The sequence below is a fragment of the Paramormyrops kingsleyae genome, chromosome 13 (assembly GCF_048594095.1).
Source record: "Paramormyrops kingsleyae isolate MSU_618 chromosome 13, PKINGS_0.4, whole genome shotgun sequence".
Classification (NCBI taxonomy): Eukaryota; Metazoa; Chordata; class Actinopteri; order Osteoglossiformes; family Mormyridae; genus Paramormyrops; species Paramormyrops kingsleyae.
In genome coordinates, this window is record NC_132809.1 from 9,216,556 (window position 1) to 9,241,250 (window position 24,695).

The 24,695-nt window shown below is 43.9% G+C and overlaps 1 protein-coding gene across 5 annotated transcripts in view; it reads right to left on the reverse strand.

Annotated features, from left to right (window-relative positions):
• Window positions 1-24,695, reverse strand: part of LOC111848218 (CUGBP Elav-like family member 4) — an 89,962-nt gene that overhangs the window by 24,645 nt on the left and 40,622 nt on the right. For 4 of the 5 annotated variants that reach the window (XR_002839249.2, XM_023820052.2, XM_023820050.2 and 1 more), the window contains exons 3-5: window positions 12,639-12,687; window positions 6,411-6,539; window positions 2,562-2,641 (exon numbers count right to left, since the gene is read on the reverse strand). Coding sequence is in view for 4 of the 5 variants with exons in the window: in XM_023820052.2 (XP_023675820.1) it covers window positions 2,562-2,641; window positions 6,411-6,539; window positions 12,639-12,687 (258 nt within the window). In the remaining variant the exon portion in view is untranslated. The remainder of the gene's footprint in view (window positions 1-2,561; window positions 2,642-6,410; window positions 6,540-12,638; window positions 12,688-24,695) is intronic. The other variant, XM_023820053.2, reaches the window with a different exon arrangement.

Consider the following 24,695-nt stretch of genomic DNA (forward strand, 5'->3'; position numbering starts at 1 on the left):
ATCATTCAGAGGAATATATTAGCTGGACAGATCCGCAAACCTGACTGCGCAACTGAGAACATGACACACAAAAAAAAATTAAAACACAGCCAAGGCTGATGGCCCTGGGTGAATATTTGGTTATGCACCTTATTGACCCTAATCCCACTGCTGACCCTCAGGCGAGATGCACTCTCTGTATGTACAATGTCATTTGAGGGTCTCCTCTTTATTCCTGCAGCTTGTTATCAATATATCTGTGGCCTCAAGACCGGTCCAATTCCAAGATGTTACAGACCTTTTCAATTAATAAAGAGGACGTGTTACAAAACATACTTACATGGAGAAGCGAAAAAATTTGTTTTAAGCTGTCAGTCAAAGAAAGTCAAAGTCGACATGCATTTTTCGAGCCTCTTTGTCCCACTGTGCCTCATTTGCAAAAAGAAACAATCAGCCAATGAGAAATAAAATGCACAAGGTTATGTTAAAAAGAGGCAGAAAGTTTTCTTAAGTGCACTGTGAGGAGAATAAATAAATAAGTAAATGCAGCTGAATCTCTGAAGGCTCCAGCTTCGACATGAATTCAAACATGAATTTGGTCTAAACAAATGGCAAACACTGCTGTCTCCATGGCCAAGAGAAAAAATAATAAAAAAAAACATGCAGATTTGGCAACTGCAGAAGCTAAAGTATTGATGAGCACCATCTTTACGTTTCTGTGGGTAATATTTACCCGTTAACCAGGAAGGAACCAGGTGGTGATGTATTAAAAAATGCTTCATTAAAATAACCAACAATATATAACTAAAATTAATCCAAGAGATTATACCTTTAACAATATTTTGGCCATGTGTTCTATTTAGCATAAGAAAATAAATGTGTAGTTTTCTCTGGCACTGCTAAACATGAATTTTTCAGGGGCACATAAGGCCATTGGTACAGTATGGGAGCATTGCCCCTATCCTCCCAGTGTGGGGGCCCCCAGGGGAGAAAAATGGCTCATTATCACAGCTGTCTCCTATTGCCGGGTGTGCGCTTAATCCCTCGAGTGCGGGGTGTTGACTTTCCATTCCAGCCCAACATACAAACACATGCATGCAGAGTAAATCAGCCGACACACACACCACGAGGAAGCACTCACTGTCCACTTATGGATGATCTCTTTATCAATAATTCCCCTGGGAGCATGGCGGCTGTGTCCCCCCCCCGCCCCCAGACAGGACCCTCCAGGGGGACGACACAGAGCTGTGTGAGGTTGTGGTAGAGGTCCAAAGAATGGTCTGCCCTGTCAACAACGCTAAATCCAAAGTTTGGAAGATTTTCTTGCTCGTTAGTCTTGTTTCCCCTTTCATTACGGTACTGGCTATGTAAGGAGAGCTGGGAAACCACTGCCACTCTGTCGCAGCCGCAATCTTGCTACTAAGAGCTGGGGAGGGGGGTGCACAATTTTATGGTACACGACATAACAATAGGAATCTCTTTTACCGCTGATCCGCTATGACGGATGGATACGATGCCCAGAATGCATCATCCATCCATCCATCCATCCATCCGTTTTCCAGCCACCTATTCTGGTCAGGGTCATGGGGGGGGGAGGTTGGGAGCTGGAACCTATCCCAGGCAGCATTGGTCACCAGGCTGGGGTGCACCCAGGATGAGATGCCAGTCCATCGCTGGGCACACACATGTGCTAACTGACTACTGGAGGAAACCATGTGACACAGGCAGAGCAAACTCTGCACACACGAAGCAGAGGTGAGATTCAAATCGCCAGCCACCACATGCTAACCACTGTGCCCTCCACCCAACTGCGGCCAGAATCGCTGGGTCTCCATTCTGTTAGCAAAGTGTTTGCCTAATGACACACTGCCTGGCCAGATTGTAGGCTTCATACAGAACGATGAAACTGGGCCAATATATGAAATGCATTGACAAAATCTCATTATCGATGGACGGTGTCTCTCAATGCATCAGGTAACTAATTTGCCTTTTCCTTTTTTTGTGCTCTTTTCATTTTTCATTTCTGGTATTTGGACTGAAGTTCTAATCGGTGTTATTTACATGTATGCCTGTATGGTGACACTCTGCTGCTCTGCAGGAGGAAAATGAACATTAGCCTTCCCCAGGGATGCCGTCAAGCACAGAACACCCATCTCCCGGCTCATTGATGTGCCTGCGGTGTTGTCCAAAGTAGCCTGGCCATTGATAATATTAAAACGCTTGTTATATAATTATCCGTAGCCAACTTGTCTAATAGCAGCCCTGGATTTCAAAGAGCATCGTTTACCAGCAGACCTTTGCGTGGCTTTCAGATTCTCTGACAGTCGTTTTGTGGTGTCAGATATGGACTGCATTCATTTGGCCAGCTTGACTTCAGCTTTCACTTAAATCATTCCAGTTCTGCCCTCTTACCAAACAAAATCAGCTAACAGAATCTGTCAGTGTCCCTCAGTCAGGGCTCGGTCAATTAAGTCTGCTGACCTTTGCCTAAAAGAGGGCCAACAAAGCATCATAAAAAGCCCTCAGTTCTCTGTTTCTCTTGGTGTTTTCTAGCCAGCGGAACTGGTGACGTCGGCACTCACCGGCATGGTCTGTCCACCGTGCAGGGTGTTGATGGCTGCCTGCGCTTCCGCGTGGCTCGAGAACTTAACAAAGGCACAGCCTGCACACAAACAGACAGTCGGGGAAGGTGAGTGAGGGTCACCGATCGCCTGTCTGACCTAAAACAAGATAAACATGTTTATTACCTTTAAATAATTTTTAAAATATTCCAAATGAGATGGATTTCCATCTGAATAGCTACTCACAGTGTAGTCATGCGTAACCTATGAGCAAATTCCCCAGACACCCATGAATGTATTAACCGCACAATACATACTCCCCTTCGTTCATTTGTGAATCTTTCCAAAGTAATTAAAACAGAAGTTTGCCTGTGATTATTAATCTGTTTAATATTTACACACAGTGGTGGCTTCGCAAGAGGTTAAAACAACAATAGTAAAGCAATCTGTTATGATAATCCAAATACAGAGAACCCAACTCAATTAAAATAAGATAAATGCACGGCTTAAGCAATATTTTTCAAAATAAATTGATTTTTTTTTTTGCATTTCAATAATGCATTTTAATACATGGCATATATGCACAGAATCTTACCATCGTAAAAAACATCGAATGAGGTATAAGAACAATAAACCAAAATGCACGTACAGACCATTCTGTTATAGCAGTACACACCTGGAGTCCCTCCATTTAGGTTTTCATACCAGAAAAGACCATTAAAAAAACAGCTATAGCATGTGTATTTTATAATACAATTCCCTTTATATGATTTATTGTTAAATCCTGCAGACTCACATTGGCTCTTTCACTACGTCGGATACCAACAGAGCTTACAAAATAAAGACTAGAATATATCGTATTGTTCATGACTTGAAGGGGAAACCTTGTACTCCGTTCCAAATGCAATGTATAAAATCTCAGCATAATCATCTCTCTGAGATCTATGTACATGCTGGGTGATATTTCAATCCATAGTTGTGCACTTAATTATCTGTAATATAGGCCTATATATATAGCATTGAATTTTATTACCTTTAAACGTGGAAAAACTAAGTTAAATAAATAAAATGAAATATATGTGCAACTCAACAGTGTAACTGTATATGAGTACATGTGCAGTGTTTTGCAGTGTATGATGGACGATCTATGCAGTTGTGCAGGATGTCCGAAAAATGTCGTTGTTGTCGCTGTTCTGTGCTGCTGTTCTGAGACGTAAACCGATAACATCTGTGGCAAAATTTCCAGCGAAACGTTAAAAAAAAAAACCGAACAGGCATATGGCACATCACCGAATCTGACCGCTTCTTCGTGTGTCTTCGCTAACAGCTCCTCCTTTGATACCCCGAGGAGGGGGGGGGGGGGGGGTGGGGGGGGGGTGGTGGTGGTGGTGGTGTCAGTTCTAATTGGACACACATGACTAAAGAAGAGAGGATGTTTCTGTATGTGTTCTGTCCTGTCAGGTACTAGATGGAATGTAGTGGACTTTAAATCACGGTGGAAGACATGGGACAATATAATCTTATTCTTCTCAGAGCATGTAAAAAACAGGACAGCTGGGAGCAAAAGCTTGTATAAAGGTGTCTGCCTCAGAATTAAGCATCTTAACAATGAAAATCAATAATCTAAAGGTGTATTCTGTGATTGGCATTTAGATAGTTTTACTGATTCAAGGAGAAGAGAGTGACCTGTGGCCGTGTAGCCAGCGAACTGCCTGCTGAACCCGCACTGGACTGGAAACGCCGCGGACGTCCGTATCATTAACAGGCTCGGACACCCAAAACCTGCCACTCTATGAACTCTAGTCGGTTGAGCTAATAAGCATTAAACAGACTTCCACAGATCGCGGGAAGCCTTAAACATAGTTCGAGTGTAGATTTAAAAAGGGGGTAGCTTTAATTCTGCAAATACCGTGAATTACAGTGTAACGTTTTGGACACATAAAATCTCATTACTTATTTACACACATGAAGAATGCGATCTTTTAATTACCAGTGGCTATAGGGATCTCACTTTATTTGCATGCTGACATTCTTTGTATTATTTCGTTGCTCAGCAGACACATTTATTTAAATTAACTTGACTGAGCATTTGTTTTTTTTTTTAAAAAAAAAAACGATTACCGATTCGAACAGCTGTATATTTGCTAAAGGACGCAATTAATCTGGCTAAGCAGTCTCTGAAAGCAGCGGCGAGTGAAAAATAAATGCCCGCCCAAACCTCGGGAAGCACGGCAATGTGCTGGGAGCGGAGAGAGGAGAGCCAGAGCACGTGTGACGCGTGACACGTGGGTTCAAGGGGAGGGGCAGCAGTCGCACACGGCACAGGCGTGTCAGAGCAGCGCTTAAAGAAATCACAGGCTTACTTCCTTCTGTCTTCTAAAATCCCTTTGAACCCACAAAACATGTGTGGCTCTGCCCCTACGGGTGACGCCTTTAAAACACGCTTTTTTCTCACGGGTCGTCGCCCTGTTCATCTCGGATGGCAAACATTGCGTTTGGACCCGAGGAATTAAATTCGTACACATTTTTATTAGATAAGCGGAGCAAGAGGAGTGTGTAGTGCTCTACAGTTGAAAACCACCTCTGACAGCTTGCTGATGAGGTACGATTTGCAGCGTCAGTTCCAGTTGTGTTGTGTGAATGTTTCCCCACAGCTGTACTCAGCTGTAATTGTCAGATTGCTGATGGCAGGTTTATATTATAATCAGGATCTAGGCTGGACCAGCAGAGAGCACTAGTGAAATGACCGTGTATATGAACATGTCTGCTAACGTGGGTGTGGAGTGCGGCTCAGTGGGTTACATGGTTTAGCCAGTGTCCAGTAGGATGTAGGTTCAAATCCTATGTTCAGCTAAGTGATTCACCATTGGTCCCTCAAGCAGGACCCTTATGCCCCATTTGCTTGTGTCTAAGCCAGTTTTCACAGTGCACATCACTTTGCATCTGCTCAATAAATAAAATGTAATGTCTACTAAATTTAGCAAACATAAACTGAAGGCTTTGACGTAGTTTTTCTGTCTTGTCAACATGTGGAGTAGTGAGTGATGACGGGACTGGGCTACCTGACGTCAGAGTTCCCGTATGAGTCGTGTGTGCCGATGGACAGAGCGAAGGGATGAATGGGCGTACACTATGGGGAGGGCAGTGAGTGCACGCCTCGTTCGTGGGGGTGGGAGGGGGTGATGCAGCCTGCGGCTCATCGCGTTTTATCATCTGTCAGACGACGGCAGTGGACAGAAAGCCTGGTGGTTATACAGGCGATGCTGGGGAACTGGCTTGGAATGAATAGGAAATGCACTGGCCGTGCGTCGCCGGGCGGATTCCACATCCTGCTGGACGCTTTTCCTGTTCCCATTCCTCGGCCGCAGTGCCCATGAATATTACACAACTAACTACTCCCCACATCCTGTGCTGGAACACTCGTGCACTTATTCAAAGACAGAAAGATGCAAACAAAAAGGGACAGAATAGATGGTCGAGGGAAAAACCCTGACTCTGCTTGAGGAAGCGAGCTGTACCTTGAAGCGGATGGTGGTGCAAAACTATGGACCCCAAATGACTACTGTTGAGGTCGAATTTAGATTTTTTTTCCCATCACAGAATCCATATACAGAAGAGCCACGCATTCGTTTGGTGCTATATGAATAATTAAACAGGGACGGGTAGACAATATCTGAGCGGTAAGCTTGATTCTGAAGCCTCTTTTGCCCCATCCCCATCCCTTCTGCCATATATACACATGCTTTTCGCTGGTGTTTTGTGCTTCCTGTGGCTAAGCATAGGCTGGGAGGAGGTGGGGGGGATTGCTGTGCGAGTGCGAGGGGGGTCACGGTGGGACAGGGAGATGACGGCTGGAGTGTCACCGCTGACCCTTACTGGCCCCATCAGGACCTCGGAGGATGGTGCACTCCTCGATCTGGCCGAAGGTCTCGAAGAGCCGCCGCACGTCCTCCTCGCCCTGCTGCTTTCCCAGCATGCCCACAAACAGCTTCCTGTCTTCTGGAAGGAAATGGAGAGAAGGCCGACATCACTTCCTCATCAGCTAGATGCCCCGTTTCACATTTTTGCATCTGTTTGCATATTATAATTGCACACCGCATGTGATCTATGTTATGTATTACATGTACAGATGTATGTTGTCTATACAATTACTGTGTCAACTTCATGGTTGCAGATGGCTTTGGTAGTGATGAGTCATTGCTATGGATATTAAACAACATTGAGAAAATACAGGTTAATGTGATTAGCTCTCATTGTAGTTCTGTTGCTGCTACATTATTTTGCTACATTAAAAAACCTTCAAAATTCTACCAATAAAGATATATGCATGCAGGGTTACCAATCTTGGTCAGCTGTCTGGAGTGACATTTTCAATGTGAAACAAGTCTGTGCATGCATTTACATATATGTAACAGTTTTATTACCTTGAAAACAGTCTGTAGGGAAACAAACTGCCCTGACACATTCAATGTAGCTAATTATAGGTTTGTAATGGAATAATATAGATTTACCATAAGATCTCCTTCCTGAATGAGAGTCTGAAAGCGTGAGTGTCATGCCAGTTGCATGGGATTTGGCAGTCCTATGACTTTCTGCATTGCACTACTTGAATAACTACAGTATTAATTACATACCTCAAACTTTCTTCCTCTGTTATGCAACTTGCTGTTAGTATTTATTCTCTGCCTGTGTTATGCCCTAATTGTTAGTTGTCAATTGTCATGGTGTTTCCAAAACTAGCAACTGAGCCAACAAAAGTTTCCATCGTGGTTGTGTGCCAATAAAGATTCTGATTTTATGCAGCTGGTCAGCTCCTCTGATCAATGCTTACAACATTTAAGTCCCCTTACTATTTAAAAACCAGAGCCCTTAAACTTGCATCCCTTTCTGTATCCTGTGTGATTAAGACACGCCATAGAGTGAGGCGTTGGTGAAGAGGGTGGATTCTGAGAACCTTAACTGGACTGCAGGGATGTTACTGTATCTGTCTTCTGCTATTAAACAACAAATCTGAGCGGCTCAGGCGAACGGAAACCCCTTCATCCATCTCCCTGTCTCTTTGCGAATTAGACGCTTGCCTGCCGTCTTTTCTCTTGCATAGTTTATTTCTTATTCCTTACAGTTGCGGAATAAATTGACTTCATGCCGCAGCCGTGCCCGTCGCCGGGACTCATCCGAAGTGCCGTGACGAGGGAGGGGGGTTTATTGGAAGCGACACTGTTGATCTTTCCTGTGAGTCATTTGTCTGTGAGCCGCGGGCGAGGGGGAGCGGGACCGTCACCTGGGTCCTGACAGATGTGACGTCTCCTGTACCTGCCAGACCCCCATTAGATGCAGCTGCCTGTCGCCTGTTGTGTGCTAAAAATAAAAACCAGGGAGCCTCCTTGACACGTAGAGTCCCGTCCTGCTCCACTTCTAAAAAGTTAAAGAAAAATAAATGCGATCGGAAGACTGCAGCCTCTCCACGCAACGAGACTCCGGGCTGCGGGGGTTGGGGGGGGGGGGGGCGGGACCCGCGCTTCCAGACCGGGCGGCTTCTCCTACAGCCCACATGTTGTTAAGTCGCTCCGCTGAGATGCAAATTAGCCAATTTCTCATTTAGTTCATTAACATGGAGGCCCTGGGGTCTGATTAGGAGGGTGTGCCGGGTGGGTCGTCGTGGTCGCGGCACCGTGATGGATCGACTTTCCCCAGTTAGCTACATTCATCTGGCCGTTGTTATGTCATAAAAATCGAAGCTCTGCTCGTCTCATCAAATAGCCATTTTTAGGGGCGACTCTGGTCCTCTGTTCCCATTCTCTAGCCTCTTGAGGCATGCAACCCCTAAGAAAACTTAGTGTGTATTTTACAAAGCATCGTGTCCGCTGCACACTGCTCTCCCGTGTTTCTTGTCTTCCGTCCCTGTTGCTTTGACAGAATTCGCTACTTGTGACCTCAGGTGACTGCGGGGGCGTGTCAGCTCACGGCCATCTCCGGTCTGAAGGGGGCTGCGAGTGGCTGCCGTTGTTAATAGAAAGGAGACCACGTTTGAAAAACCACAGCTGACGTTTGACAAAGGTGTTCACTACACAACATATTAGGCTAAAGTGGTCCTGACACGGCAGTGAGTACTGCCACTTCCCCTTATGGAAGGTGATAGTGCTTGTCTGTAGGCCATGTCTTCTTGTTGTGGTCGTTGTTGCTTTTTTTATTCTGTTTTTAACGTCAGCATGCTGGCTTGTAGAAGGAAGGAAATGTCTGTTGCGCTTAGCATCTGTATAGGTCAGCTTCCTGAAGAACGTGCCTCGTGACAGCACCTCGGCGATGTCCTTTGTGACGATGTATTCATTTGTCTTCCTGAGACAAGGTGCTTGATGCGATGCTATTGCCCAATCGGGGAGGGGTGCTTTAGCCATCGAGGTCTATAAGATGTACTGGTTTTTTTTTTTTTTTTCTTTAAGCCGATATTTGTGTAAGGAACCCTGGTGCCCCCGGAGTAATGATGAAATGAGAGGCAGGCCCACGTCACCTGCGGACTCTGCTCTCACCTGGTGCTTCTCCAAACACACACACAGCTGTTCGTGGCTATTTCAGGTTCCCTTGAAAAGTCTTACCAAAAAAAAAATAATAAAAAAATGCCTTACAAAAACAGCCTTTTTTGGGGGAGTTGCATCAGCATATGTCGTTGGTGAATGCAGCCCAGGTTTTTTAAAGCATCTTTTGCGTGACGTGGTGCCTGAGCAGGTAACGCTGCAGCCCTACACCTCCGGGTTGGGGGTGGGGGGGGGTTTCAGCTCTTACCACCTGATTTTTTTGGTGTGTGGTGTCTACATGTTCTCTCTGCATGGATTCCCTCCTGCAGCGATAAAAATGTGCTTCGTCTAAGTTGTCCATGGTGAGTGAGTATGTATACCCTGTGACAGACTGCTCTATGCCCTATGTGCTCTGATAGATGGATATCTTTAATTTATATTCATTGGGAATTCCATCTGGAAGTTACATAAAGTCTATTTTGCTCATCAAAGCTGACTTTCTATAACCTATGGTCCAACCACTGATGTCACCAGGAAATGTTCATGATCCAAGTTTGCATTGGCAGTCTGTATAAACTAAAATAAATATCTGCCCATCCAGCCATCCATCTTCTAAGTATGTATCCTGGTCAGGGTTGAGGGCAAAATAAATATGCTTTATTATTGACGATTGTCCTCTATCAATTAGTGTGTTCAGCTTTTAATGATGTATATGGTGGGCATCGTCTCTCTTATCATTTTCCAGTTCATACTCTTTATTTTTCCATGGATCATTACTGCCAAAAAGATAAAAACAAGACTATATAATGGTATTATGCATCCAAATTTAATGAGACCACTAACTTCTGGCAATGAATTCCCCTTTAAAAGCTGCCATGTCTGTGTTTTTTTGGTGCTAAAAATAAAACCTGAAAAACGGTGGACTTGCAAATGTGGCGCTTTATTAAGGATGCTGACAAGCTGCATATCAGTTATTTATGCTGATTTGCTTACAGAGGAATGTATCGCATATTTACCGTCAGGCAGTGTGGAAAATGGTAAACGTGCTCTTTGTATTCCTAAGCAAATGCATGCACATTTTATCAGGACACCCCATGCTTATACATTTTATAGAAATGTATCGCACTCTTAGTTTCCTCCACCGTTTCAAAGCATATTAATCTTAAAAAAACCCAGAGGTATGGTTTTCTCACATCTGACAAATGGCTCGATTTTTTGCGGTGCATCACAGTGCCGGTTAAATTTCTACGCGCAAAGCTCCGGTACTGATAGATCCCGCTCCTCTTTCAGCCAACCAGCACCTGTGTTTCCCGTGCACATGGCGGACAAAACCAGGGGCGGGGTGAGATCTTCCTGGGGACTCCGCCTACCGTGCCTCCAAGGGACTGCAAGGGCAAACTCGGTGGAGAAGCAAAAAAGAACGAAAAAGGGATAAAGTTCCTCCCTTAAAGGTTGCATAGAAAAAGCCGCGACTGATCTATGCCCTGATGGAAAAGGAGGGACGCTTTGTTATCACACTTAATGAAAGCGAATGAGGTTTGCGACCTGCCTGCCGTCTCTTCTCATCTCCCCAGTAATTGGATGTGTTCCCTGTTTTTCCAAGGTTCCGGCGGGAGGAGCAGGATGGAGCAAACAAACAGATTGTGTTTAGATAACGGCCATCTCCAATCACAGATTATCTGGCTTGATATTTTCTTCAGTGAAACACCAGCCGACAAGGTCAGGGGTACGAGATCCCCAACGGGGAGAGTGGAGCATGATGGGTAGACTCTTGTCTCCCTCCGCTAACTCTCTCACACCGCTTTTCTTCCTCTCTTTTTCTCTTCTTGACAGGCAGGCCGGGCTGGGAATGTAACCGAAGGCGGACTGCTTAAGAAGATTTGGATTACCAAAAATGTTGGGTGTAAGCTACAGCTCGGCACAGATTATCCAGATAGCATCCAGACTGTTAAGAAGCAGAGGAATGTAGCCGCCAGCTCTATCAGTTAGGTATGGGATTCCTGACTTATTTATGAAATTAATACCCTGATATAGGCATGTTTTAAATCAAATTGTTATCTAAGCAAATTGTCACATTATAGTATTGGAGTGTAGAATTAAGCTTGCGGACTTCATCCTTCCATTGTTTTTGGGTTCTGTTGAAGATGTGCTCTAGTCCGTTCTTAACTTGGATCATGGAAGCATGCAAGGATCCGTATGGAAACCATTCTCACAGCTGCTGAGTCTCGATCGAGTGCTTGGGGTGGATAGAGGAGGGGAGCAACCGATCAGGAAGTCCCCCCCCAGGATCAAGGCCCCGCAGAGGAAGCTGCATGTGTCTATTTATTGTGAGGAGACATCCCTCTGCAGCGAGGCTTGGGGGGGGGAGGCTGAGTGAATGGCAGTATCCGCTAATAGGCAGTAATGCCTGCAAAAGCATTAGAACCAGATGCTGCCACAACCCCCGGTGACGGATAATGGCTGATGTCACGCGCCTGATCGATGTTACCTCATGTAGAGCCTGGCCCGGCGCAGGCTAGAAATATATCCTCTGCTTCCAGGCGGTCTGGCCCACAGAACATGGTCTCCCTGGCATTCGTACCTGTTGGCCATCGACGGCCTCTGATTCCTCAAACCCCCCCGTCGTCTTTGGCCCTGTGGAGCTGAGTCGTGCAGTCTCAGAGCTCTGGCGATTCTGCCATAACTGGGCTTTTTTCACATGAATCGTTTAGCGAACCGATTCCCTTGGATGCTAGTATATAATTTCCGGATGCCGAGAATCTGTTCGACTCAGGTGCTTTATTCCGTCTGAGACCGAAAGTTTCCACGGTAGACCTGCAGGGATGCGATTTGGACGAAGGGCGGTCTGTATTTCACTCACTGGCGTGCATTTTTCCTCCCCCTATCCCTCTCCCTGGCAGAGAGGGAGCGGTAATTGATAGCGGGGCCTATCCATCCTTCTCTCTCAGGCCCCCCTGTCCAATTCATCTCCGTAAAATGCAGACTGGCTCCCGCCCAAGCCTTGTCGGTCAGACTTTGCCTGTTTTTAGATGGCCATTAATTAAAGTGGCGCTGTGACAAAAATAGGATTTAAATGGGATTTGTGTGGTGAGGAAATGGGCAGCAGGATCCTAACCTGGCAGTGTAAATCGCCAACGAGCTCTACTACAGGGAGACAGAATGCAAACGGGACAAGTTCGTTACGGTGTAAGAAATCCTGATGGCGTCCCCTAACCATGTTACGCCGCTGTGCTGGACTTATTCTGCACAATTTATATATATATATATATATATATATATATATATATATATATATATATATATATATATATATATATATATATATATATATACTTAAGCAGCTTATGAATGAGTGTATACTGACAAATCGTATCCAGCAGAATGACTTGTTTCTCGAGTAAGCCTTTCGCCATGTGCAGTAATTCAGTAACTCAGGCATAAAAAGCTAATACTAAAAATGGCAGAGAATGATCCCTGATCACAGAATGTAAAAAACAAAATAAAACAACAACAACAACAAAAAACACCCACACACAACTGGACAAACATTCCGGTTTTGACGTGCGCTGAGAAGATGGTCAATTACCTCCCCGTCCTTCACTGTCCGCTGGCTTTACCTGAATCGGCCGATTCATCTGAAAAAAGAGAGGAGGAAGAATGTCCAAGTTAGTACGCGTAGAAAAGGGAGGTCAGCAAAATAACTTGGTTGCACTGGGCAGCGTCTGGAACAAGCATCACAACTGCAGTCCGGTTAGAGGACTAGATTTTGAATGGCGTAATGAGTCAGTGGAAACAATTGGATGGAGGAAATGCACATCTTGGCTGCCCTGGACAAATGAAACAGAACTGAACCTGGATTCACACTTGCAGTCCTGTGACAGCCAACTTCGATGTGGTATGTAACAAGAGTCAGGGAGCAAAGAGAGATCTCCCTTTGTTTGGAAACAACAGACCGTGGTTGCCAGGTTGTGCGGAGGATGTGTGCGAGGAAATAGCATGAGCAGATGGACACAGAACTGGTGTCTGAGCCCAGATTCACACTAGCAGTTCTGTGACAAGTGATAATTGTTTTGTAACAAGGGTTTTCAGTTGCCAGATTGTACAGAAGAAGAAGGGACCCTGGGTGCAATAGAGAACTGTGGACTTCATGAGTTTGGTGTTTTATGAGTTACTGCTAATTAACCTGGAACATTAAAGTCACAGTGAACCTTTTGCACTCTTGATCCTTCAAATATCTGAAGATCAAGTTGGTCTTTGAAGTTCTTTCCTAAAACGTTTGAGACAGTCATGTCTGGGTCTGTCATAAGTCACCGGACTCACCGGACACTCACTGGAGTGACATGGAAAGATCGCAAGTCTGTTCTGGACCTGCAGAACAAAGTTAACCATCTCTTATCAACAACACTGCCATACATGAATATTAATACCAGTGAAGAAATCACCCAAGGTTCAAAACTATCCATCCATCCATCCATCCATCCAATTTTCACACTGCTTGTACTGTTAAGGGATATACATATAATTTATTAATCTAATAATATGTATTTCCCAGAAAATAAAAACTACTGCAATTTTTTTCCATCACATGAAAGCATCTACAGATTCAGTGGTGAGAGAAGCTGAATCATGTTCTCCTTTCCAAAGACCCAGTCTCCTCAGTGACGCTTCATTTCTCTGTCCCTTCATGGCAATAGCATGGGTTTGTCTTTTTGACAATCTTCTTCCTAGACAAACGAAGGGCTGTAGCTTAGAACCATTTTCATTCAGTATACATCAGAAACCCAGACATTCCTTTATAGATATATAAGTGCCATGTCCTGCTTTGTTCATTTTTAAGGTGGCGATTTAAGAGTTGGGGACTTTTGGATCAGCACATGACGGTGTGGCAGTGTGACCGCCAGCGACTGGTCATGGGGCTGAAGCTGCCAACTCTTTGCTAGTCATCAGACCCACTTTCCTAACAGGCAATCTTCAAGCAGAAGGGACCCCATGCTCAAAGGCTAGTGACCCATCTCATGCTCTGGTCAAATGTGGGTCCTGTGTATATGACCCTGAGGCTCAGCATGAGCGGCCCATCTCTGCTCCACAGTCGACCTTCATCCATGCATTGACATAAGGACGGGCCACCCATCTTCCTCACTGAGAAGAGCTCCTTTCTCACTCCAACAGCTGGGCAGCCAAGCCAAAGCCAAGGCAGAAATGTAGATGAAAAGCAGACAAAAGAGAGATAATGGTAAAAATTTGCAATTAACTCAGCTACAGTACATTAATAATCCCAGGTAATTTTTAATTTAATGGCGACTGTCAACATACCTTCACGCACACACATAGAGCGGCGGATCTGCACTGAGCAGCAGATGGCCAAAGTGACAGCTGAATCCTTTATTATTGAGTGTAAGATTAGCCGGCAGATCAAGGCAAAGTTAATTATCTCTAATTTATCTGAGTCCTTGAGAGTCAGCACTGGTGGGGAGGGGGGGGGGCAGGAGGGGTGGATGCAGGGAGGCAGGCCAGGCAGACTGACATTTCCAAACACAGGTGGCTGTGGCGGTCGCACATATAAACACATGCCGGGCTGCGAGCGCGCTCAGTAAGAGCAGTCTGCCATGCCTTACGTCATCTCTAGAGAAGCGTGTTGGGCTGACCATGCAGGCATGCTTGCAGGGTGCTTCGGAAAGACCTCTTATGGCCATGCAAGCTCTGTGTATGTGTACGCCTTACTCCATTTAGCCTGCGTAGAAGCCCAGGATGAATGTGACTTTACTTTTTTCTAATACTATAACTCTTTGCATCTCCTTGGGCCACGCTACAACTGCACTGGCTGTTTAATTAGCAATTGAAGCATCTCTGTCTAGGATGTATACTCTGGCCTTGCCCCCCCCCCCCCCCCATATCTACTGCTATACATGATTCATTCTCTGCATTTTTTTCTCTTTCCCTGCTAGGGGGAATGTCCTTGCTTTTTATCCTTTTTATGAGACATACGAAGACCGAGACGAGACGAAACAGCAGCGAGACACTGCAGAGTTTGCCTCGGCTGCTGCGGGGAGCTACCTGAAATAGGCGCTACGCGAACAGGAGCAAATCAACCGGAGGACTCTGCCAAACACGCCGTAGGAGACCTTCACTAAATATACCGGAGTACGTGGGATGCTGAGAGAGAGCGGGACGGACAAAACTATACCCGATGAAGAAAAGGAAGGAACTGCGAGGGAGCAGATCGGGGAATGTTTGTGGTCCGTGTTGAGGAAAGGGGCCCAAAGAATCTCCCAGCGGGACAGCTGGGGCTGGACTCTTGGACTGGGTATTCAGAGAGTCCATGGTGGACAAGGCTGAACAGGCCCCAAAAGCCTAGCAGGACAGAAGCTGCCATCTGCTTTTTTCAAGGGCTGTTTTTGTTTTTCTTTTTGTAAAAGAACAAGATAAATAGGAACATACAGGATTTAGCACCTGAATTCTTCAATTGTTGCTCTGGGAATGCTGTCCCTCACTTTCCAATTATCCTGCCACCGATTCTCCGTGCATCATTTTCGATAAGTCACATTTATTGACGTTTAAACATCTATAAACATATATTCATGTATATTCACATTTGCAGTGTTGTGGTCCCTTTTTAAAGGCAATCGATAATGTGCTCCGGGCCCATTACCCAGCTCTGACCTCCTACAGGACCATTGGGAATGTGTTTTCCTAATCTCTTCCTACAGTAACTCCACATCTGAGCTGGGTTAGTGGGAGTCAGATACCGGGATAATCCGGACGTCAAGGACGAAGGAGAGAGCTGGCTGGCCATTTATATTCGGTTTCATAAATTCGCCGTTCTTCCCAGCAGGGAACGCGCGGCGACGCAGATTCCCGCTGAGCGGAATCCACACAACACTGCCTTTATGGCTGCTTCTCACCCACGGTAAGAGGACCCGGACGTGGCCCGAGTGGTGCTGCTCTTTACCGCTCTACAACAGCAGGACAGCGCAGCAGAGGGGGAACGGCCAGGCTACTGCATGCGGATGCCGCAGCAGAATCTCCGTTTCTTGTTCCTCACAAATTTTTCTTTCAAAGGAGGCTCTGGCTGTTATTGTTTACTTGGTCACCGATTTATACTCATCCTTAATATAGTCATGAAGTTCAGCTGATGACTGAGGATGGAAATGGGGAAAATAAAACCTGCAGTGAGAGTAAAGTGATAAGAGATAATCCAGACACACACCCACTGGGTTTATAGCCCCTCTCTCACATACCGGTTGAACAGATATGCGTCCCCATCCCGGTAACTGCTGTGATGGCAGCACACACCTGCGTCACACATTTACTCCTACACCCTGTGTAAAGCGAGTGCATGTAAGGAAAACACTATTAGGTCTGCCTCATACAGACATTAATCTTTGCTGACAACTTGGTAGAGCGTTTATATATAAACAGACAATGGTCTAGCCCTCCTAACAGTATGGTGTCTTGTTGGGAGTCGGGGGAGGGCTAGAGTCTTTGTTGCCTGAGTTATTGAATTTTAGGTCCTACCAGAAATGCCGGACAAAATCTGCCAGCTAGATTTGGTACCAATAATATAAATCTGTGTTAGTCAGTGTATGATCGCAGTGCTGACAACGGTATTGACAATTTTTCAAATTGTGTGGGAGAAGGCAATGATAAGCCACCTCCAAACTTCAAGTGAAGCTGAGAAGGAACAAGATCATGTGACTTCCAAGAAATAACCTGCTGAATGCATCCATTCCCATAAAGGAAGACATCAGAGACCGTTTTGAGATGCGGGACCTATTTGATGGAGAGCCAGAAGAGCTGTGGACAAAATTCAAAGAAGTAATTCAAAAGGAATCTGAAAAAAAAATCAAAGAGGAAGAGAAGAGAAGCTTAAATATCTCTTAAAAGTAAAACAGTTGGAAAATCTTTGAAGAAAGAAATATGGGAAAACAAGGGTTGTTTTTCAGAACATCCATGAGATTAAAAACTTCTAAGCTTGAGTACATGTTGAGAGACATCAATGGACAAATGATAACTAGCAGAGCCAAGATCGGGCAAAGATGGAAGAAATACACAGAAAAACTCTATGAAAGACATCAGTAACCAATATAGAGTTAATGAGGTCAGATATATGGAAAACCCTTTGGTAACTGAAGAGGAGGTCAGATGAGCTGAGATCACCACCGAAAAGAAAAGCCGTGACATCCAACAAGTAATATTATAAGCAGCTGAAAAAGAATCAATGGCCAACAACTTGGAAGAGATCAATTTAGATTCCAATACCAAAGAAAGGGACCTATTGTACAATCTCTCTCATATCAGATGCTGGTAAGATTTTGGTCGAGATCATTCGGTGTGGATTAGTATCATACATAGAAAGTGAATTGCTAAATGTACAAGTTGGAAGCAGGAAATGCCAAAAAAAAAAAGATATAATTGCTGACTCATGATGGATAATTGGAAAAAAACTAAGAATACCAGAATGAGGACAGTTGTGTTGACCATTTCAAACTATGGTATGCTCTTGGAAAAACTGGTGTCCCAGATTGTCTCATTGTCTTTCTGATTAGTTACAAATTGGTATGGGACTTATACAAGGTTGCACACTGTCACAATAGCTATCCAACTGGTACTTGGAACAGATAGTACTGTCTTAGGCTGCCAAAGTAAATGATATTTTTAACTATTTGCCTGTGCAGTCAATGTACATTTGCTCAGAAGTAACACATTTTAACATTAGAATGTATACAAATCAATTAATAACAATGTTGTTTGTTCTCCAAAATGTTACTGATGCCTTGCTGAATCGCTAAATGAGTATACCTTTGGTCTCCAAAGCCAAGCCCGTTCACGTATTTGTTAAATTTGACCGCTCATTTCATGAATTGATTTAATTTGTGGATTAACTTAATGAAAGAATTAATTACTCAAATATGATGCACTAATTGATGAGTTTAACAAAGAGGAGAAATTCTGATATTGCTATCCTAGCATATTTCTACAGGCAAAAAAAACAGTTACACCAACATTAGCATAACTTAAACATAATTCCTGGATCTGCTTAAGACTGCGATGGGTTTGCGTCACATCCTTGGTTATTCCCTGCCTTGTGCCCATAGATTCTGGGGTAGGCTGTGGGCCCCCCCAACCCTACATAGGACAAGCGGGTAGAAAAATAGATGCATGGATGCTTAAGACCCCAAAGAAACCGGCACTCGATGGAAGGTGTAACTGAAAACTTCCGGGAGAAGTGGACTCAAAATTGGTGGGAAAAACAGCAACATTCAAAATGCTGATGACACCACACTTATAGCAGAAGTTGTAGAAGACCTGATAAGTTAAAGAACAGAGAGACTACTGGTAAATGTGAATAAAACAAAGGTTATGATCACAGGATTGGCAGCTAACTTTATTGCTGGTGGTGAATACATAAAGGTTATAGACAGCTTTTGTCTTGGAACATTCATCAACATTAAAGAATCCTTGTGTCAAGGAACACCTCACAGACAGCTGATGTAGGGTTGAGAGAGAAAAAAATCTTCAATAGTGCTGACGTTTCTCTAAGAACAAAGATCAGGATATTTCAGAATGTGGTATTTTCTGTGGACGTGAAAGCAGGACAATGAAGAATGAGGACAGGAAAAGTATTAATATCACTGAACCTGCGTGCTGGTGAAGGCTTTTAAGAATACCATGAACTGTAAGGAAAACAAATGAGCGGATTCTTGATCAAATCTAGCCTGAATTTTCATTTGTAGTACAAATGACAAGACTAAAGCTGTCTTATGTTGGGAATATTATGAGAAGACCCAGTGCATTGTAAACAACCAGGATGTTTGAAGACTAAAGGGGAGGAGAGGAAGATGGACTCTTATCATCAGAACAATGAACAATCCATTACAAATTCAGGAAAACCAGAGAGAAGACGATGTTCTGGAGGAATGACTTCTGTATAGTCACCAGAAGCTGACATTTGACTTAACAGCATCCAATAATTACAAATTTGACCCAACTGCAGACATAAAAGATGTATAGCATTATATGATAGAAATGAGCCAAAAGTTGCAGCATGTTAAAATCAGTCTTCACTCTCATATATAAATAGTGGACTTGATAGGGAGGTGAGCTAAAATGGATGACACATTCAAGGCTTTGTCGCATTGGTTTTAATCAGAGCACCGTGTTGCACCCTCTGACTGAAAGGGCTCCTGTCTCCTCTTTACAGCCAGGACCCTGCAGATGGGGTAAGTGATTGTGTAGCGAGGAAACGAAGGGCCTCCGCTGAAGAGCTCTTGACCTTGTGAGGATGAGGGATAGACACACAGGCCTGCAGGCATGTGAAGCGTAAGGACCACAGCTATATGGTGAAACATTGGCTTTGGATCGTCAGGGGAACAAAATGCAGTAGATCACATCTGTCGGCAGCTATACATCAGCTGTAAAACTGGTCTAAAACTGTCAATGTGAAGAGTGTGTTGTTATTACCATTGTTAACGATTCTGTTAATTTTTTAAAAGGGCCACATCAATCTGATTAACAAATACTCAAAGTGCCACTATTACTCAGAAGACGAATGGGTGAATTTACTTGTGGATCTGGATTGGAGTTCAATATTCCAAAGCTGCAGAGATCTGTTTTTATTTTGCTTTCTGTCAAGGAAAAGCAAGGAAAATGTAATCAAAGCAAAATCGCAAAATTCAGCCAGAGGTAGAAATTTGTGCTCGAAAGTAAACAAAATCTCCCGCATTCAAGAAGAACCTTAAAGGGGCTTTTAGTGCGTGATATAATTTTTTTAACTGGGAAGGAAAAGTAATGTCTTGTCTGCTCTCAGAATGAAAATGCATTTGACACACTTGCGTGACGCTCTGTGGAGCTGCAGGAACAAGCAATGCACTCGGGAGAAATGCAGGATTCTTTGTGTTTTCGCTTTGACATGGAGGGGAGGCAAACACAGAATCAACAAATGTTGTCGGGACACTGTGCTTGACCTCCACCCCTTTGGACACCCCCCCCCCACCACAGGCGACTTATGTGGACAGACTTTGGTTTATTAGGGGTGGGTGGCGCTGGGGCCATACCTGCCCCTTTCTGTAGGCCGCCCTCTCTGTCTTCACTGAGTATAAAGAAAATATTAAAGTGCCATTTTGAATAGTTTTTAGTCTTCATCGGGCTTGGCTCGTACCTGCAGTCCCAATTCACACTCACCCTTGTGCTTTCAGCCAACGTTGCGGGAGGTCCGCGAGACAGGGCCTGTACCCTGAAGGCACCGGCGCTAGATGGAAGGTGTAATTGAAAAGGTTGTTTGGTGAGCCAAACCTAGAGTGACAGTTAATTAGTGCTGGCAGGGGACAGCTAACTACTGTGAGCCACCGATAAGGTGCTATATGGCGTAGTACCGCACATCCTCTCCGGGGGCAGCATAGAGCTATTCAGAAATCTCTTGAAGAGAGAGCACAGAACTCATGACAATTGCAAATAGAAAGCTGGCTCACCTTTGTCTCAAACACCCAGCATCTCCCTCAAAAAGTTTTTAACAGGAAAGAGCAAGAGCTTCTCTACTCAGTACAAACTGTGGATGACAGGTAGTTCCTTCAGACTATGGCTGCAAGGGGAGAACATGACAACATCTACACCCTCAGACAGAGAATTCAGAGGCAGAAGCTGCAACAGCCTCTGCGGTCATTCAGGCCTATTAGTCACTGTAGTGCTGCTACCTGTGTGCTGACTGTGGGATATCATAACCAGCCAAGAACTCATCAGTAAACAAAGCCTGCCTCCGGTTCAGGAGTGTCTCCTCAATTATTTACCACACACCACTTCAAGAACATGTGAAAACAATAAGAAAAGACAATCAAAGAAGTCAGGAAGTGTAAGTTAAGGAAAAGGAATGCCTCAGGCTCGGTATAAAGACCAGAGGCCAGCCAATTAATTCCTCCAGAAACCAATGCAGGGGTGAGGGGTCCTTCCATTCCTTTGTCTGATTTCCTTACATGCTGCCCTGAAAAATTCATAGTCTGCCCTACCCCTGCCCTAAAATAGCCCCCATCTTAGGAACTGATTTTTTGACAGTCCTTAACCAACGTGATATGAAACATTAACTCAAAGAAAAGGATGCAGTTTATACCTGTCCCACCGCACAGACTGTATACTTGTAACAAAAAATCTTTGTGTGCTATAGAAGGCTCTGACATTGTAGGTTATGGTATTTGATGTTGTACAGTATTTTTAAGTATGACATTTTCAGGTTACTTTTTGACAACAAGTATGGTTGAAGCGATCATCTGCTACACTGTTGAAAGGATTCAGAAGGAGACGCACTGAGAGCTCACAGTAGGGCAGGAGGGGAATTGCGACAACAGAAAAATAGGTAAACGACAGAAGACAAGCACATGCAACAGTGGTATTAATCTTCTCTTTCTGTCACGCTCCGTCTCTTATTAAAACTTTAAGCGTGACCGGAGGTATTTTTTCAAATTACGTTGTCTATTTTATGCCTGGTGAATATTGAAGTGTGTCCAGAAGGGGTATAGTACACAGTGTACTTCACAGAAAGAAAAAACATTCACAGAAAAAAAGTCATGTTCTGGGGACCCCTTATTTTATTCTGAAATAAACTGAACAATAAAAACCATGCTTTGTCAATGTGTTATTACTCTGAGTGTTGCACATAAAGACCAATGATGTGACTGGGACTGTTGCCATTGGTTACCAACATTTTGTTTCAACCCAGTGAAATTCCTTGTGAGTGGAATCCCAGGGATGTAGAATCTGCCTGTGATCTGTGAGCATCAGATTATGAAAAATTTTACTTGTTTTAAGGATCAAAGGTCTGCTTTGATGTCTGAAGAGATGTTTTCCCCTGAATCAGTCAAGCAATTCTGGAAGGTTGCCACAGCAGACCATCAGTTCCTCGATTGTTGAAAAGACCTCTACATTTATAATGTATTTTATTTTATTTCAGAGCAGGTTCTAGAACCTTTTGTCCTCTGTGCATTTATGCCAGCATATCAGAAAAAACTTCAAACTGCACATCAGAATTGCTGCTTCTGTTCCTTTAATTGTGGCATTGCATTGGCTGGACCACTCTTAGAATCCTGTAACATAACACTGTCCCTTTTGTATCTTTTATAAATGATCAACCCCTTGCCAAATGAACTGTGCTAAATTGTGTATTGGTTTTCCAGACTTAAAGAACTCATTCAGAAGGGCAACGCAGTAATCATGTGGGTATCTGTCTGCTACTAGTCTGTAAAATGTTCACAGAGAGAGAAGGACCAACTACTGTACTCCTTTAATTCTACTATGAGAATAACTAGCTCTATGTTCATTTTCATTTAAGTTCAACATGTTTTCAGCTAGACAAGTATTTCCCAATCTGGTCCGTGGGGACCCACAGTTGGTCCAAGTTTTTGCTCTGGGAGGTGGGAGGAAGCAAAAATGTGAACTGTCTGGCAGGGAGCTCAGAGGGAGCAAAAACATGGGTCAACTGTGAGTCTCCGTGGACTGGACTGGGGAACACTGAGCTAGACAATGGCTTTACCTAGTGTTAGTTCTACCTGGAGCTAACTTTTGAAGAAATGGGTATTAATTACCAGCAGCTGTGCACAGATTAAGGCTTTGAGCTCAGGTGTGTCTTTGTTTAACAGACTCACTCTGTTGGTGTGTGAATCTTCCATTTGAGGAAATTTTCTCCCTAAGACGGCAGAGCCAGAATTTAAATTCCTACTACGTCCCTCTTCACCCTGAGGATTTTCCAGTAGATAAATAAATGAACTGTGAGCTGTGTTGATGTATTTTTTCACCTTTTTATTTGTGTTCCCTGCCCCACAATATATGACCGATTTCTGCATTATGTCCTCTGTACCAGCCGTCTCGTTCTAGAACGTCCCCTTTCATTCTTTAAGGGTCCAACCAGGCCGACAGGCTCCAAATGGACTTTACTCAGCTTATTGTACTAGGTGCATGGCATGAGATTTGATTGCGCTTAATTTTGCGGCTACGCTCTGCTTCTGGCCGCCCTCCTTGTCACTGCGGAGCGATTATATGAGTGCGTGCAATGATTTATAAGGCTTCTATTCTTATTGTGAAGTAACCATACAGCAGTGTTTCTCCATAATCATATTGTTCACTTTCAGAGGACAAAGATGCATCACATATAATCCTTTTCTTGCCGTTATTTATTGCCGATCAAGGGTCATTGTCCTTAAATGGCCAACTGGCACTCAGTGGAGCAAAGAAGAGAGCACTGCTGAATAAATGATTTCGATGAAACTTGCTTATAGTTAAAATTTGATCTTTTTATTGCAAAATCAGTTTTTATTGCAGCAAGAGTTCGCTGGGAATGGTCTTGTGCTAGTATTGGCCCTGCCGTACCCTTGGATTTGTTGATATTAATACACAGCCCGGGGAATGTTCGCAATATTTTAATTCAGATGCATTCAGTATACTCAATAACTTAATCTTATTTAAAGTTGAGCATTTTTTAGTTTGCAAACGGCAGAAAGTTAAGAAAAAATTCTCAGAATTCACCGTTACAAACTGAAACCTTTATTCCTTCACAATTCAGCTGTCCCTTACTGTCCATCCAACAGATTTTGTATAGCATAAACAAGCAATTCTTCAGCAGTGAGACTGGATGCAGACATAGCGAGAAGTCACTCCGCAACTTTATTCCACCCCTTATCAGTGATAAGAGTGGGGACAGACGGAAAAAGAAAATGTCACAATGTCTGGGGGGCCGTGGGTGCTGACTAAATCAGCAGCTGCTTATGCAAATGTATGCTAATTTATGCACGCGAATCAGTAGCAGGGCCTGAGGCTGTTTTGATTGGCAGCTGGAGTTTGGTTGCCTGTTATGGGGCAGCCCATTGGCTGTGGGGGGGGGTCTCTGACTGGTTTTGCTTCGCCACCCTCTCACTTTTCTCAGTGCCCACACGTGTGCAGGAGCTTGCAGAAAGAGCCACAGGAGGGACACCCTAATGTGCATTGCATTATGCATGTGAACGTGAGGGTTTACAACACACATATGATTAATGATCAACAGTTTTTCCCCTGTTACAGGTCAACTGGAGTAATATTGGCTAATGAGTGTTTTTGTAACACTAATGTCCTCTGAGGTATTCAGATTAAAGATTCATTTCCATTCCTCAGAGGGGGTCAACACTAATTAATCATGAGGAGAACGGGGTTTTGGTCAATGACACATTCTTACAAACTTTCATGTAGATTAACCATGGTCAGTATGAAATTTGGGAAATGCATGAAAACTCATACTGCTACTTTCCGCTACGGGTCAAAAGACAGCAAGACACTGATTTGCCAGTCTCCCATTTACTAGTATGACCACTGGAAGTGGCAGGAAATATTTCACAATATTAAATGTTGGTTCAATGCCTCCATTTTCTTCCACTGTAAAACTGCGGTAACCGATCCAGCTGGTCCTTAGCATTCCAGCCATGAGATGCTCATGCACACCTGAATTTGGGTTGCAGTTTGCTGATGGATCATGAAGCATTCAGTTACGTCAAAGGTCCCGTAAGATATATATAAAATATTAAAAAAATTTGTCTCCAGTTATCTGTCTTCAGTGGTGCTATTTTCTGTTTTTGTTATTTATTGTCATGTACCGACAGCTGGCGTACTTTTAATCTCATATTTATTTGTTTCT